Here is a 13,628-nt window from a genome sequence, read left to right as displayed (position 1 = left end):
CTGGGTGACAAGAGTTTTAGTGATTTCGTTAACAAGAATTGGCATGTGATGGTGGATTTCTATACGCCATGGTGCTACTAGAACAAGCTTCTGGCCCCCGAGTATACAGCTGCAGCAACCATGATCAAGGGTGAGGCAATACTTGCCAAGGTGGACGCTACTGTGGAAACAATGTTGGCCCAGAAGTATAATATTCTAGCATTTCCCAGTTCGTACTTTTTTGTCGATGGAGTTCGTATGGACAATCATTATCTTGAAAGGACCAGGTTCTTTTAAGAATGTGTCATTGGATTCCTTGTTTTGACCTTTGATGTTGTTCAACTGCCCGAAGTCCATGTCCTCTTCCTCCGACTTCTTAAATTTTAAAAAGATTGCCATGGAGAACTTTGCTACGATGGAGCAACGCCATTGCGATTGAGGTGAAGACTTGGATGGCATTTGAAGTTTCAATGAATAACATGAGAAAGAAGTTCTTGGTATAGTTATAAAACCCGGATGAACTCCGAGAAAACCTCAATCATGATTTTTAAGGAATGTATCAGTTTGAATTTAGCTGTTTCTGCTCAAACAATAGACTTCTCTTGTTTGAAAAGAAAAAAAAGTTCAAAAAACTAGGATGATGCGGAATCATCTCCCCCTCACTTTGACTTTAGAGGATAAGATATCTTGATAACAGTGCATGCACATATTCAATGGTAAAAATAAAGATTCTTTAATTAAGACAGCTGTCGTAGGTGTTTTTGAGTTTGATAAATGTTGTTTTTTAAAAGTTTTTATTATTTTAAAATGTATTAAAATAATATTTTTTTATTTTTTAAAATTTAATTTTAATTTAAGCCTATTAAAATAAAAAAAAATATTAAAAAAAAAATGTTTTTAAAAAATAAATTTTAATAAAAAAATAAATTCAACCTCAATATTAAACAACCGCTTTCAATAAGCAAATGAATAAAATATGTATCTTTTTAGAATAAGCTTATTCTTTTAATCTTCACCACCTTCAAAATGATTCAAATCAACAATTTAAAAGTAATAATCATAATAATAAAAAACTTAGCAATCTTCGTACGTTGAACATAATTTCTCCAGTTCCAGGATGGCAGAGTCTAGCTAGCCTTATATTGTCAAGTCTTCTCTCCTGGTCTTTTTGCCTCCTCCTCCACTCCACAGTCCACATTCACTTCTCTCTGCATTTCTCAAGAAAACATGCCACAAACATGGTTCCACATCTTCTATCTCTTCAATTCAATCCTTCTTACTTTCACCATCTTTTACATTACACCAATCTCTGAACTTCTATTCTTTAAAGAAGTCAACGACTATAATGATCTCACCAAGATACCAGAATTCATCCCAATGCCACCGGTCGATTGTAAGAATGAGAAATCTTTATTTGATGAGAAGGATGTGGAGGTGCTGACACAAAATAATTTCAGCGAATTTGTTGCTGCAACTCAACACGTGATGTTGAATTTTTATGCTCCATGGTGTGTTTGGAGTCAGAGGTTAGCCCCCGAATACGCTGCTGCTGCTACCATGCTAAAAGGTGAGGCTGTTTTTGCAAAGATAGATGCTACCAACGAAATAGAATTGGGGAAGATGTTCAAGATTAAGGAGTATCCTACAATGTATTTATTAGTCAACGGAGGAGTTCAAAAGGTTACGTATGATTTAACTGATGAAAGGACTACGTGAGTGTTTGACTGCTCTTTGGTTCCATTGTGGTGTCCAGAACATGGATCTTGTTGGTCTTATATTATGTCTTGAAACATGGTTGTTTAAATTGCAGTGATGCTATTACAACTTGGGTGAGGCAGAAGATGAGCCGTGCTGTCCAAAATGTGACAACAATTGAGGCGGCTGAGAGAATATTGGCAGCAAGATCTGTTTTAGTGATGGGATTCTTCGGTGCTTTAGAGGTAATTCGTGCCCGCTTGATAATATCTTTCATTTTTCCCCTTGATGTGCTTAGGTTATGTAGCTCACTAAAAGGAGGAATATTATATCGAGTATATTTATGAGACCATCTTTACATTGACGAGGAATGAGCCTTAGATAACCAATCGATATGCGAATTTGGGATAATCAAAGTATGTTATCCGTTCTTGCTGTAATTGCATTTGGTACTCAATTTAATGATTTGTGATCTGTGCAAGTTTTGCTGATTATAATGGCATGAGTTGCATAGCTTAGAATCACAAGTTGCTCATAATCTTTGTTACTTCGAACTCAGATTGGAATTAATCTGGTAGTTTGTTTGGATATATGCACCAACAGCAAGAAATTTTGCTTGTTTTTTTCTTGATAATCTGGTCACGAAATTCAATTCCTACAATGTTGACAGGGTTCTGACAGCGAGGAGCTTGCTGCGGTGGCAAAGCAGCATATTGATGTCAACTTCTATCAAACTGCTAATGCTGAGGTTGCAAGGCTTTTCCAAATCGACCCACAAATCAAACAACCTGCCTTGGTCATGCTGAAGCTGAAGTGGATGACAAGAAATCATAACCATTTTGGTTTTGGTCAGTTTCATCAATATAAATCCCAATAAATTGTTCCAGGATCAAAATTTTCGAAGTATTATTGACTGGCACACCAATCTTTCTTTTGTACAGATTGTCAATTCACTAGATCAGAAATATCAAACTTTGTATCCGAAAATAAACTTCCTTCGGTGATCACTTTCTCAGAAGAAGATGCTCCCAACATATTCAAAAATCCTATGAAACAGGTGAGACCTTATGTCGATATTTTTACTGATAGAAATTCAAGTTCTTCATGATTGCATAACACTTCTTTTAAATCTTTCTCAGTTGTGGCTTTTTGCTGCTACATATCCTAAGGAGGTGTTAGCCCCATTCATAGAGGCAGCAGATCATCTCAAAGGGAAGGTAATCATAAATATTTGTACTTCCGCTAGTACTGTGTTATGAACATCTAGTAACTGTAACTTTGCTGTACTGATTCATTTTTGAAAAAAAAAAAGTTTTTAGCTTGTCTAATTTGAAACTTTACTGGAATCTCTTCGAGTCTCCGACTATAAGGCATATAGAGGAGAGGAGTAGCCACTTATGTCCCATCGGTTTCACCCTGACATACTAGTCTATTACACACACACATATGGGAGAAAAGTCTACAGTATTATTGAATCATGGTTGATTTAGATTAAATGTAGTTGTTTGAGATTTTCTGTAGTTATAGTCATTTATGAACCAGAACACCATGTATTGTTGATGAGGCCTTGCCTTCGTTATATTGATATAGAACTGACATGGTTTTGTTGGGCTTGCTGTAGCTTCTCTTTGTCCATGTCGAAACTGAATATAATTCTATGCAAAGGCGAGTTTCTTATGAATTTGGCGTTGCTGAAGGTCTTCCAACAGTGAGTACCTCCAACTCCAACCCCCTCCCCCTTCTCCAAAATCAAAAGAAAAAAAATGAAAATGAGAATTATGTTGAAGTCTTGTTTCTTTCAGCAACATGAGATTCTGGATTCTATCTATTGTCAATTCATCATGCAGCTTGTAGGGTATACGGCGAACGGAGCCGATAAGCATGTATATAACAGTGATTTGTCTTTCAATGGTATCAAGGTACTCGAATTATGTTTCCTTCTAATTTACTGATTTGTTATCTAAACGACACGAGAACGGTGATCGTCAAATTACTTAGGTGTATTTTGCGTTTGTGTAGGCATTTGCAGAGAAGTTTTTGGAAGACAAGCCTCCTAGCCAACCATCTTCAACTCCAGATAACGTTATTAAACTCCCATTCCGTACTCATAACTCCGGTCCAACTTCCACCGGATGGGCATTCTAGGCAATAACTTTGATAAAAAGGTTGTAATAAAAACAGGTGATTTACTGTTCTGTTATAAGTAATTATACTGCATCGTTGAACAAGATTTGATACATTTAAGGTGTTGTACGACCTCATATTTCACTGCTTTTGTTCTTGAAAGAGTAAGATATAGACAACCCAGATATGAATATGATATGCTTAGAAGGGCAGTCATTTGCAGAAGAGTTTCTGTAAGATAGGTTTTCGATTCAATCAGTTCCAACTTCAAAGACAGTTCTTCGACTTTCATCAGATTCTCATAACTCTAATCCATATTTGATTCCAAATGCATAGCATGGTTCAAACTGAATTGTAAACAATAATCTGTGTGAAATTTGTCATTAAATAGAACGAAGCTCCTCTTGTGAGAGTTATCTTACAGTTATCCTTGAGGTATGGATGTAATTAGTAAAAGTCTGCATTTGCAGGCTTTTGTATGCATCCTGGATCCCATTACATTCATTGCTGAAACAAGTACACTAAGAATGAAAATTCGTACTGTGAACAGGCCGTTGAGATTGGAGCTGCATAACATTTTGACAATTTAGGGGAGCCACAAAATGATACCCTCCATTGAACTCCCAATTCCCCATATAAAAATGAAATGAATAAAAAGAATCTTATAGTCAGAGATAGTCCTTTGATCATACAATGGAGACAACAATTCTTCTTGGCGGTGCTTTGCTTTTCTATAAAATCCTGCAACAGATCTTTTCTTACAGGTGACATTGCTTCCTATAGGAACGATTGACTCGGGATCACAGTAGCAATAGCAGTCTGCCTATCACTACCGCGCACAAGTTGATGGAAATTAGCAAGCAACCATGCCACATTGTTGTGTCTATCCTCAAAATAAATTATACGAGGAGCCTATTAGAAACTACCCTCATTTGGAGACAGGATGCCCTGGGACCGTTGCTATATGGACGAGCTTTTAGCCTATGCCAGTCTGCTGATTCATGTATTTTTTAGACATCCCATGTCATTACACATTTTTTGCAGGTGGGTTCATTGCCGTTTCAGTTTGCAAACCATGCATTTTTGTTTTCTTTCATGTGGGATTCAATAAAGAGGAAGAATCTTGGTCAAAATGTTGATCAGGCTGACAGAAGGAACAAGGTAATGGTTTCATTAGTAGGTTGATGAAAATGAACTAAAGGAAGCTCAAGCTAAATACGATGAAGATCGACAAAGGTGGCAAGAGGAGAGGAAAGATCTTACAGCTTCACAGAGCAAAATCAGAGGTCCAAGCCCGCTTCCATTTCTCTTTTCTGTTTCGATAGAGAAGGAGTAAGCTTGTTGAGAGTGTAGTTGTAGTTGTTTTTTAAATAACTTTTCATGCTGAAATGTATGTCAATAATATTTTTTATTTTTAAAAAATTATTTTTGACATCAACATATCAAAACGATCCAAAACATATAAAATATATTAAATTTTAACAAAAAAAATTTAAATTTTTTAAAAATACAGTTTGCATCATGTTTTCAAACGGTGAGGAAATGTTTATTATTGCGGTGTAGTTGTGTTTTTCAGAAAGTTTAAATTTATTTTTTATTTTAAATTTATTTTTTAAAATTATTTTGTGTTGAAAATAAAATTTTAAATTTTTAAAATTAAAAAAAATTACTTTTAACTTACCAAATAATGGCATAAGTTTCTAACACCTATCGAAGACATGTGTTAGAAAGAAAATCTCTTGACCAGAAAGGAAAAAAAAAAGAAAAAAAGTACCGGTTCCTCAGGTAATTGATTTCTTCCTCGTCATGTTTCTAGATTTTCTGCTACTTCTCTGGCAACATCCCTACATGTATTCTCAGATCACACTGCACCGTTTGCGCTTGGATCTTTTACTCGCCAAATTTTTCTTGATCTCATTTTCTTGAGTTTCTTGAATGGTTAAATCTTGGAAATGGTTTCTTATGTGAAAAATCTTAGTTGGTTTTTTTTATGGTTCGTTTGCTGGAATTGGTAGGAGTGTTTGCTTGGTTGCTAGTGTGTCTAATTTACTCTTTGTAATCGAGATTGAATTCATAGTCATTTGTGTGGATCTTGATTGTTAAGAGTAGGGGATGTGTTGGATCAGTGAGATTTTTCGATAAGATGGGAGCTTTTTATCTTTTCTGGGAATTTTGGATTTTGTGCACTGGTTGCTATCTATAAAGATAAAGAAACAATAGGATGGTTAGATTTTGCTTGTACTCATTGATCTTCTTGAGGATTGTGAGCACTGAGTAATTTTGTATGAATATTTTTTTATATAGAAAATGGATTGTCTTTTGGCTTTTTAAAAAAGTAATTTATAGCAATTTTCTTGTTTTGTAAATGGTCATGGATTTATATATTTTGTTACTCGTCGAGCCTTGTATTTGTATTTGTTTGTTTTGATGCAAATCAAAATCCACTTTGTTCCTTGAAGAAGCCAATTGATATTTTACTGCAAGGAGCATCAGGTGCTAATTTTAGGTGCGCTCATCGTCTTTTTATTTCAGTACAGCATTGGAGATTTCACGAAGCATGGAAGCCAACAGGGGTCAGAATGGAATTCAACTCTTACTTGCTGTAGAGCAAGAAGCTCAGCATATTGTCAATGCTGCTAGAAATGGTAAACACGTCTTCCCTTCTTTATGCTTTTGATAGTAGAAATACATCTCTTTCTCTTTAAATTACTTGTCATCCCTTTGCTTGTGAAAATCCTGGTATTTGTGTTCTTTTCACATCCTTGTACAAAGGGCACTAGATAGAATTGGTTAAAAAATTACATTATTTTATGTGTATCTATGATGCTTTTTTCCCAGGTTGTTCGGATGAGACTTACCTAGTCCTAGATTGTATATTATGTTTGTTTGGATGGAGGGACATAGGACAGATGAGAAGGGGGAAGGAATGGAAATGATGAGGTTCTCGTTTCATTCAAGAAGTTTATACCCAATCAAGGAAGAGGAGGATCTACTCCCTTTTCTGGAGTTATATTTTTCAATCCATCCAAAATTAGGAGGAAGGCCTGTCCTTTTTCTTTCTCACTTATCATCCATTCTTGTATCTTTTCTCTCCTTCCAACCAAACAAGGAGCGGAGAGGTTGGGCTTCTATTTTCCTCTGTGTTTCCTGAGCTCCTCTGCAACTTAGATCTGCATAACATGGTTTATAGGAAAATTTAAAATTGGACATGCCGCTCAAACGTTGAATTGAAGCTTATGTTATTTGTTTTGGAATGTGATATAGTAAAGCTTAAATTTTTGTACCCTGGAAGTAACTTTCACACCTTGTTAATTGCATTTATGATGTAATCAATCACTGCATTGGTGCAGATCTTGATTCTTACACGCATCTGTTTCTTTTTGTCCAGAAAAAATGGCTAGACTGAAACAAGCCAAAGAAGAGGCTGACAAGGAGATTGCTGAATTTCGTGCTCAAATGGAAGCTGAATTTCAGAGGAAGCTTGCTGAGGTAAGAACACAAAAAGGAAAAATTCCTGTTAATTCATTCATATGAGAACATTATGAATGAGGAAATATTAATTTATTTGCTAGTCACCTTTGCTACTTATATGTGTGTGTGTGATAAATCCATCATGCATTCCTAGCAACGTATGATACTTCTCCGGCATTGCATATCCCGTACTTGTTCTCTTCTTTCCTCGAATGTCATTTCAGGCATTCTAAAGAGTTTGGCCAAACTTGGTCATTCTTACTCCCATAATTTCTCGTCATTTACTAAAGTGAAACTCAAGTCAATCCATGATCTAATTTGAGCACGTTGTTGTATCATTCAAGAGCTGACTTGAACCTACTTATGTGAACATCAAACAGAGCAGCGGTGACTCTGGTGCTAATGTGAAGCGGTTGGAGCAAGAAACCGAGGCAAAGATTGGTCACCTGAAGAAAGAAGCCGCAAGGATCTCCCATGATGTTGTACAGATGCTTCTGAAGCATGTTACAACTGTGAAAAACTAGGATCTTCCCTGGCCTAAGTAGACAGATGTGTTCAAATACTCTCTTTTGCATGTACTTTTTGAACTTGAAGGTTGGAATTCCAGCTTGGTGAGAATGCTTGTATTCAATTGTCTAATATGTTTATGACTTGTATTGTTTGATTATGTTACTTTATGCAATAATTAAATCTCTTGTGAAATAAATTATCCCTGTTCTTATCATCGAAAAAACAATTTTTTTTTTGAACAAGTAAAATCTTGAGCTCCAAAATCATTGTGATTGTGTGGTGATTTCTCTCAATTCCATTGCTTCTATCCGCTAAGATCAGGAAGGAGGCTATTTGCATAAACATAATGTCTGTGGGTGTAGGGGGAAATAAGGGAATTTAAAAGATGAGAATGAAAATAAAACAAGTAATTTCACATATATTTTTTTTTTACTATATTATACTTACACAAGAAGAGATGGGGTATTAAAAAGAAAAAAAAATATTATAAAAAACTTCAAATAATCAAATAATATTGTTTTTGCTGTAGTTAGATGGATTAAAACCGCTTTGTTTTTAGTTATTTTGGCATAAAACTACGTCGTTCTTTTCAAATAAAAAAAGTGATATTAAATTTTCTTTTTTAGTTGACGGAGGGGGAAATTGTTTTTCATTGTTTGTATATGCAGAGGTGGAAGTTGTAGAGGCAGCAATGCGTCGCCTTCGTCTTCTTTTAATGGTTGGGTTGCAAGTGTCCAACCCAGATGTGTGGGCTTAGTCGCCTCTTGGGTCAGGAAGGTGGGCCTGGCCCGTGCCCGCCCTGGCCAGCATCTTCTTTTCCCCTTATTTTTTCATTATTTAATCAAATTAATTTTTTATTAGTTATTTTATACAATTTTAGATAAATTCATTAACTAAAATTAAATACCCTTTTAATATAGAAGGATTATTATTGAGTCTTCTAATTTGGTTTTTTTAAATAAATAATTAATCGCATCCTTTTCTCTTTTTTTATTGATAAAAATTAAACATGTTCATTATGATATATTTAAACTCAAATATAAAATACAAATATGATGTTAAATACTACAAAATATATATTAATTAAGAATTTTCAATAGTTAATATTGCTTGCATTTTTATTCCATTCACTTATAATACTAATAAAGCTAGTGTTTGTTTTTTGAGAGAAAAAACATTTTGGGAAAATTTGTATATTTTTTTATTCCCTTGCTCTCCTCCAAATTTGGTGGAGATTTATAATGAATAAAAAAGGAACTCCTTTTACTAAGACTTATCTGATTTCTATCCCCTTTCCTCAGACACAAACACATATAGTGGAGTGACTAGAGCACGAGGCTTCTGTCAAGGTCAAACCCCCATAACCATTTACAATTTCATCATAATGGGTCATTGGCCTGTGTTTTGTCGCCCACAAACGGGCCTCGTGTTGTGGCAACCCCAGGCAGGAGGAAAAATATGTTTGCCTGGGTATGCTTAGAAGCTGATGGTGCTCTCTTATTCTATGCATTTCATATTCTGAAACAATACGTATTTCGACTCACAAGTTGGTCGTAAAATTAAAGGCAATTCATATTTGGAGTGGAATGATTTTGGCTGTCCTTGTTAATGGTGCAATGCTGAGAAATCCTGCAAGATTTGCTCCACCACTATCCCACTTGCTAAGATGCCCACCCCAAGAAGAGCAGGCCTTACTCTTGATAGCTCATTTTGACTACTGTCCTCTCGTTCCTTGTTATACATTGCCCACGCCATTGCCGGTGGGAGAACTCCATAGAGAATTGTCATGCAGTAGCCTCCCTGTTCCACATTGAAGGGTCAGTGATCAGAAAGATCGGTTCTCTAGGTTTTACTATTGATCTGTGTGCTCTGATCCAAAACATGAGTTAGCATTCCCTTTTGAACGGAATGCGCTAAAAGCTAGTTGTTGTTAGGTGATCCTTCTTAAAATCCTTTTAGTTTCATGTGTGCCTTTGCTTTTCATCCTTGTAGGGACTTACAGCGATGTCTGTGGCGGCAGAGAATGCATCCGGAACAATGGTTGAGACAACTAGCGTTGGAGCAACTGCCATTGCCTTTGCCGTGAAGCTGATTTTATTCCTTTCCCACCATTCACCCAGCCCAATTGGTTCCTGTAATATCTTTGCAATTTGCGCTAATTATTAATGTTATGGATAGGAGAACTTGTGCTGATAGATAATCACTATCAGGCAGAATTAGAAAAGGGAAAAAAAATGTTACCTGTAATGTTCGTGTAGCTTTCGAAACCCTAGAGAGGTTCTTCAGTTGCTCCTTCAAGAACTCCAAGAAGCCAAGGAGAGTGCCAATCAATGATGTTGCTACTGCAAGAAGTGAGAAGGCCTCTACCATATATGAAACCCCACTCCATCTCTCACTGATGCAAGGACCGTACATCATAGATATTAATTAATCTCATCATTTGTTTATTTGTTGCTAAATTATGAATTACATTAACTAGAAAATTACTGAGCATCTCAAGGCTTAATATAATATGCAGTCTAATTACCTCATAAGCAAAACTGGATCAACAACTTGATCAGCCTTGGCAGAAAGGCCAAGTGCAAGTGCATCCCAAACAAGCAATGCCAGCAAAGGAACAATGCTACCCAGCAAAACTGAAGTCCTTAGTCGCTTAAGGTCACCACCCAAATAAGCACAGAGAACTGCAGGGATATTGAATAGCGTAAACGAGGAGGCTTTCTGTTGATCAAAAAGTACATATTTTGGAGAAAAATCTATTTACCAGGTGCTAGATCATGATACACTAAAGCAAAAATCATCACAGGAATTGTAGCTGGAACTTTTCCCCAGTCACCACTTCCCTCCAATCCTGACCACCCTCCGAAAGCAACAGCTATCACCTCAATCGCTAGTAGCAAACCTGTGCATTAGTCCCTCCTCGTTGTTAGGATTCATATGTAGCCATTGAAGTAACTAGCCCGGTAACATGTTACTGAAGCAAAAGTAACACAACGTTTCCAAGAGGAATAGGGGAAGCTGTCCAAATAAGTGGAATAGTGTGGAAGCAATTTATTGCATTTCTTAACATGATTTTAACAACAAAATCATCGTATACCTATCATGGAAGCAGTAAGCCATTGATTGACTTGATCGGTTGCTTGAGTCCCACCAACGGAAACTAGCACAGTGAATATAGTAGTGAAGAGGCAGGATGAAACAGATTCTGGAAGATTTACCAAATGAAAAAGGATCTCTCCAGACTTGGAACTATAGGCAATCATGGAAGTGTAACCCAAGAAGACATAGGTAATGGTAGCCAAGGTTCCACCCCAGTCTCCTAGGGTCTCTTGAGCCATAGTCCTAATAGATATGACCTCTAGTTCACTCTCATCTTCATTTTTCCCTTGCTTCCTCCTCAAACCCACATTGATCTCAACAAGCAAAAGTGCTTCAATTAGGAGAAAACCCCAACATACTATCATACATATTGAACTTGGAATGACTCCCTGAAATGAAGGTTTTGATACATTAATTAATCATAACGAATGGGATCATTTCTGAAATGGCAGTCTTCAGCATGATTGTAAATAATCATAGGAATATCATAAGTGTCTGTTAATCACAACTGCATTGAAAGCTTGAATATGTGTGTGGAGGAGAGAGAGAAAGGGAAAGGGAAATCTTTACTGCAGGAGAAGCTTTCTGTGGCAGGGCAAGTATCCCAGTACCTATACTGGTACCAATAATAAGAGCAACAGCACCAGCAACAGTTCCTTTCTTCCCAGTTACTTTAGCAGGCTCCTCACTCAGTTCTACAGGAACTTTCTTTGCCTTCGTTACTAAAGGCCTTTCAGTTGTAATTTCCCGTCGCTCTTGCTGCCATCTGCAGGCACAAGCAAGATAGCCACGGCTGGAAGAAGAGAAATTGATGGTTAAATTTATGCATCAATACAAAGAGAAGTTTCAGAAAGATTCAGAGAAGGGAGTTCCTTCATACATCCTGTACCTGAAGTAAACTGTAGTGTTCTTTTGTTGCCTTCTAATCAACGGTGGAATCACAGTGACATTTTTGTGACTTTTGGAGTACAAGGAAGAAGATGAAGGCATGCACTGTGTATCCATGTGACAGAGAGAAAGAGGAGCTATGGAAATGAATGGACCATGAACGCAAGTGCGCCCTCCATATATCTTGGAAGTGGACCATGTTAGAAAATAACTGATCGCCCACGGGATATTTTGCAACAATGGGTGATCTGAGTGCTTGAAAATTGCTTTTCATTCCCAACAACAACTTCATTCCAAAAAAAAAAAAATGTCGAGTTGGAACCCAGATGTGCTTGGATAAATCCATGATTCCAGGACAATAACGTGAAAAGGGTCTTTTTAATCAAGGACCTTCTCCATTTTTCTAGCAAAAAGAGCTCAGCTAAAAGCCCATGAGTCCTTGCTGTAACCTGCGGAGATTTTTGGACCACGCCAGGGTGTTACAGCACATGGACCGTATTCTTAGATGTGCCCGGACGGGAAGATAAAATCGGGCCCTTTTAACCACAAATCATCAGCCTTAATTGAAGCCATTTTCTTTTTCCGGCCTACTTAACCACAAGATATTGGGCCCATTTAACCACAAGAAATCGAAAGTTGAAACAAGGGATGGATGCAAAATGTTCTCTTAAGATTAAAGTTTTTATACACCACTACGTAGCCATGGATTATCAACGATTTGATTCAGTGGTCGAAAATGGGAGGAACCCTTTATTCAAAAACCTTTGGACACCATCAATAAAATTGCAGAGGATCCAGTAAACATGGAATCAAAAGGTCAACAACCAGTAGGATGGATGGTGACATAGGAAGGTAAATAGGGAAGGGGTTAAAAGATAAATGTGAGGAGGACCACAGAGTTATGGAGGTACGGGATATCAACTTGATGAGAAGTGACAAAACCACCCCGAGGCAACACAAGTGAGTTGGTGTACAGAAGCCAAGCGAGGTTCTTGCTGTACACAACACCCACTTCAATGGCTTGTTCTGCTGTCCTCTGTAGACATCCAGTCACTGCAAGCCCATCCCCTGCTCGCAAAAAGGTCCAAAACGCTTTTAACACTGCTTCCACTCGTGCATCTATTGTTTGTGTTTTGTTGTGATTCCTTTTAAAATTTAATGAAGGAAGGAAAAAAAAAAAACACAAAGTGGGTTGATGAAGCAAGAATTTACTAAGTATGAGAATGACTTTGGAATGTTGGAGGTATAATTAAGTCCGAGGAAATTCTCTCCTGTAATTATTGTCTTTGCTAAGTGTGATTTGGGATGAACGCTTAATAGGAAGTTAAGTGGGCCTTGATATGATCTTCACCGTGATTAGTGGAGTGAGTGCTTCAGTAAAAAAATCCATCTCACTATCACTATGAGAGGAAATGTGGGGAGAGATACCAATGTGAGTGCCGATGATTTTCCTACACAGCCCCTTTCGTGTCCAAAAAGCTAGTGAAAGTGAACTCACAACCACGAGAACAGCCATGGAAAGATAACGAAAGAGACCCCCTCTGAATCTTCTTGAATCAAAGACGGAATTGGATCGGAGGGAACTTGTAATTAGGTTTGGAGAAATTAAGATTAGATTGAAAAACTGTAGTAAACGGCTTAATGATTGCACGCAAGCTCATGTATAGTTGAGCATGCAGGAGATTTAATGCGGATGTTCAAGAGTATGATATCAGGTTGTTATTTAAGTGTTTCGTTAAAATATATCAAAATAATATATTTTTAATTTTAAAAAATTATTTTTGATATCAACACATTAGAACGATCTAAAATAATAAAAAATAAATTTAATTAAAAATAAATTTATATTTTAAAAAACATAA

General features: G+C 36.8%; 3 protein-coding genes across 8 annotated transcripts; 2 read left to right on the top strand and 1 right to left on the bottom strand.

Moving 5' to 3' along the window:
* Window positions 1–1,026: 1,026 nt before the first annotated feature.
* LOC7458657 (protein disulfide isomerase-like 1-3) lies at window positions 1,027–5,120 on the top strand. Its single transcript, XM_052456239.1, has 9 exons — window positions 1,027–1,691; window positions 1,790–1,919; window positions 2,345–2,522; window positions 2,616–2,731; window positions 2,814–2,891; window positions 3,296–3,382; window positions 3,522–3,593; window positions 3,694–3,839; window positions 4,582–5,120. Exons 1-8 carry the CDS (start codon window positions 1,207–1,209, stop codon window positions 3,817–3,819), a joined length of 1,272 nt encoding a protein of 423 aa, XP_052312199.1. The 5' UTR covers window positions 1,027–1,206; the 3' UTR covers window positions 3,820–3,839; window positions 4,582–5,120.
* Window positions 5,121–5,434: 314 nt separating this feature from the next.
* On the top strand, window positions 5,435–7,975 carry LOC7468415 (V-type proton ATPase subunit G 1). 3 transcript variants are annotated; one of them, XM_006378702.3, is made up of 4 exons: window positions 5,435–5,583; window positions 6,331–6,443; window positions 7,187–7,287; window positions 7,650–7,975. In XM_006378702.3, the coding sequence occupies exons 2-4, from the start codon at window positions 6,356–6,358 to the stop codon at window positions 7,791–7,793; spliced, it is 333 nt and encodes a 110-aa protein (XP_006378764.1). In that variant the 5' UTR covers window positions 5,435–5,583; window positions 6,331–6,355; the 3' UTR covers window positions 7,794–7,975. The 3 variants fall into 3 exon arrangements, with proteins under 3 accessions (XP_006378764.1, XP_002316363.1, XP_052312024.1); XM_002316327.4 differs by having other exon boundaries at window positions 5,463–5,583; window positions 6,336–6,443; XM_052456064.1 differs by lacking the exon at window positions 5,435–5,583 and adding an exon at window positions 5,603–5,648.
* Window positions 7,976–9,096: 1,121 nt separating this feature from the next.
* Window positions 9,097–12,055, bottom strand: LOC7458656 (uncharacterized). Of its 4 annotated transcripts, none has more exons than XM_024610041.2 (8): window positions 11,759–12,049; window positions 11,449–11,671; window positions 10,877–11,267; window positions 10,544–10,681; window positions 10,307–10,463; window positions 10,021–10,174; window positions 9,780–9,911; window positions 9,097–9,579 (listed from the first exon to the last, which is right to left on the bottom strand). In XM_024610041.2, the coding sequence occupies exons 1-8, from the start codon at window positions 11,881–11,883 to the stop codon at window positions 9,385–9,387; spliced, it is 1,515 nt and encodes a 504-aa protein (XP_024465809.1). In that variant the 5' UTR covers window positions 11,884–12,049; the 3' UTR covers window positions 9,097–9,384. The 4 variants fall into 4 exon arrangements, 3 of the variants coding, with proteins under 3 accessions (XP_024465809.1, XP_024465807.1, XP_024465808.1); XM_024610039.2 differs by having other exon boundaries at window positions 9,780–9,920; window positions 11,759–12,044; XM_024610040.2 differs by having other exon boundaries at window positions 9,780–9,920; window positions 11,768–12,040.
* Between the last annotated feature and the right edge of the window lie 1,573 nt (window positions 12,056–13,628).

Source organism: Populus trichocarpa, chromosome 10 (assembly GCF_000002775.5).
Source record: "Populus trichocarpa isolate Nisqually-1 chromosome 10, P.trichocarpa_v4.1, whole genome shotgun sequence".
Lineage (NCBI taxonomy): Eukaryota > Viridiplantae > Streptophyta > Magnoliopsida > Malpighiales > Salicaceae > Populus > Populus trichocarpa.
This window is presented reverse-complemented; position numbering and strand designations above follow the sequence as displayed.

Coding starts and splice junctions, on each gene's coding strand:
- LOC7458657 (XM_052456239.1), top strand. CDS start 1,207: ATGCCACAAACATGGTTCCACATCTTCTATCTCTTCAATTCAATCCTT. Junction 2,523..2,615: donor TCATAACCATTTTGGTTTTG/GTCAGTTTCATC, acceptor TCTTTTGTACAG/ATTGTCAATTCACTAGATCA. Junction 2,892..3,295: donor CAGATCATCTCAAAGGGAAG/GTAATCATAAAT, acceptor GGCTTGCTGTAG/CTTCTCTTTGTCCATGTCGA.
- LOC7468415 (XM_052456064.1), top strand. CDS start 5,605: ATGTTTCTAGATTTTCTGCTACTTCTCTGGCAACATCCCTACAT. Junction 5,649..6,330: donor CTCTGGCAACATCCCTACAT/GTATTCTCAGAT, acceptor TTTTTATTTCAG/TACAGCATTGGAGATTTCAC. Junction 6,444..7,186: donor TGTCAATGCTGCTAGAAATG/GTAAACACGTCT, acceptor CTTTTTGTCCAG/AAAAAATGGCTAGACTGAAA.
- LOC7458656 (XM_024610039.2), bottom strand. CDS start 11,883: ATGGATACACAGTGCATGCCTTCATCTTCTTCCTTGTACTCCAAAAGT. Junction 11,268..11,448: donor CACAGAAAGCTTCTCCTGCA/GTAAAGATTTCC, acceptor CCTTCATTTCAG/GGAGTCATTCCAAGTTCAAT. Junction 9,580..9,779: donor CTGCCGCCACAGACATCGCT/GTAAGTCCCTAC, acceptor AATGTGGAACAG/GGAGGCTACTGCATGACAAT.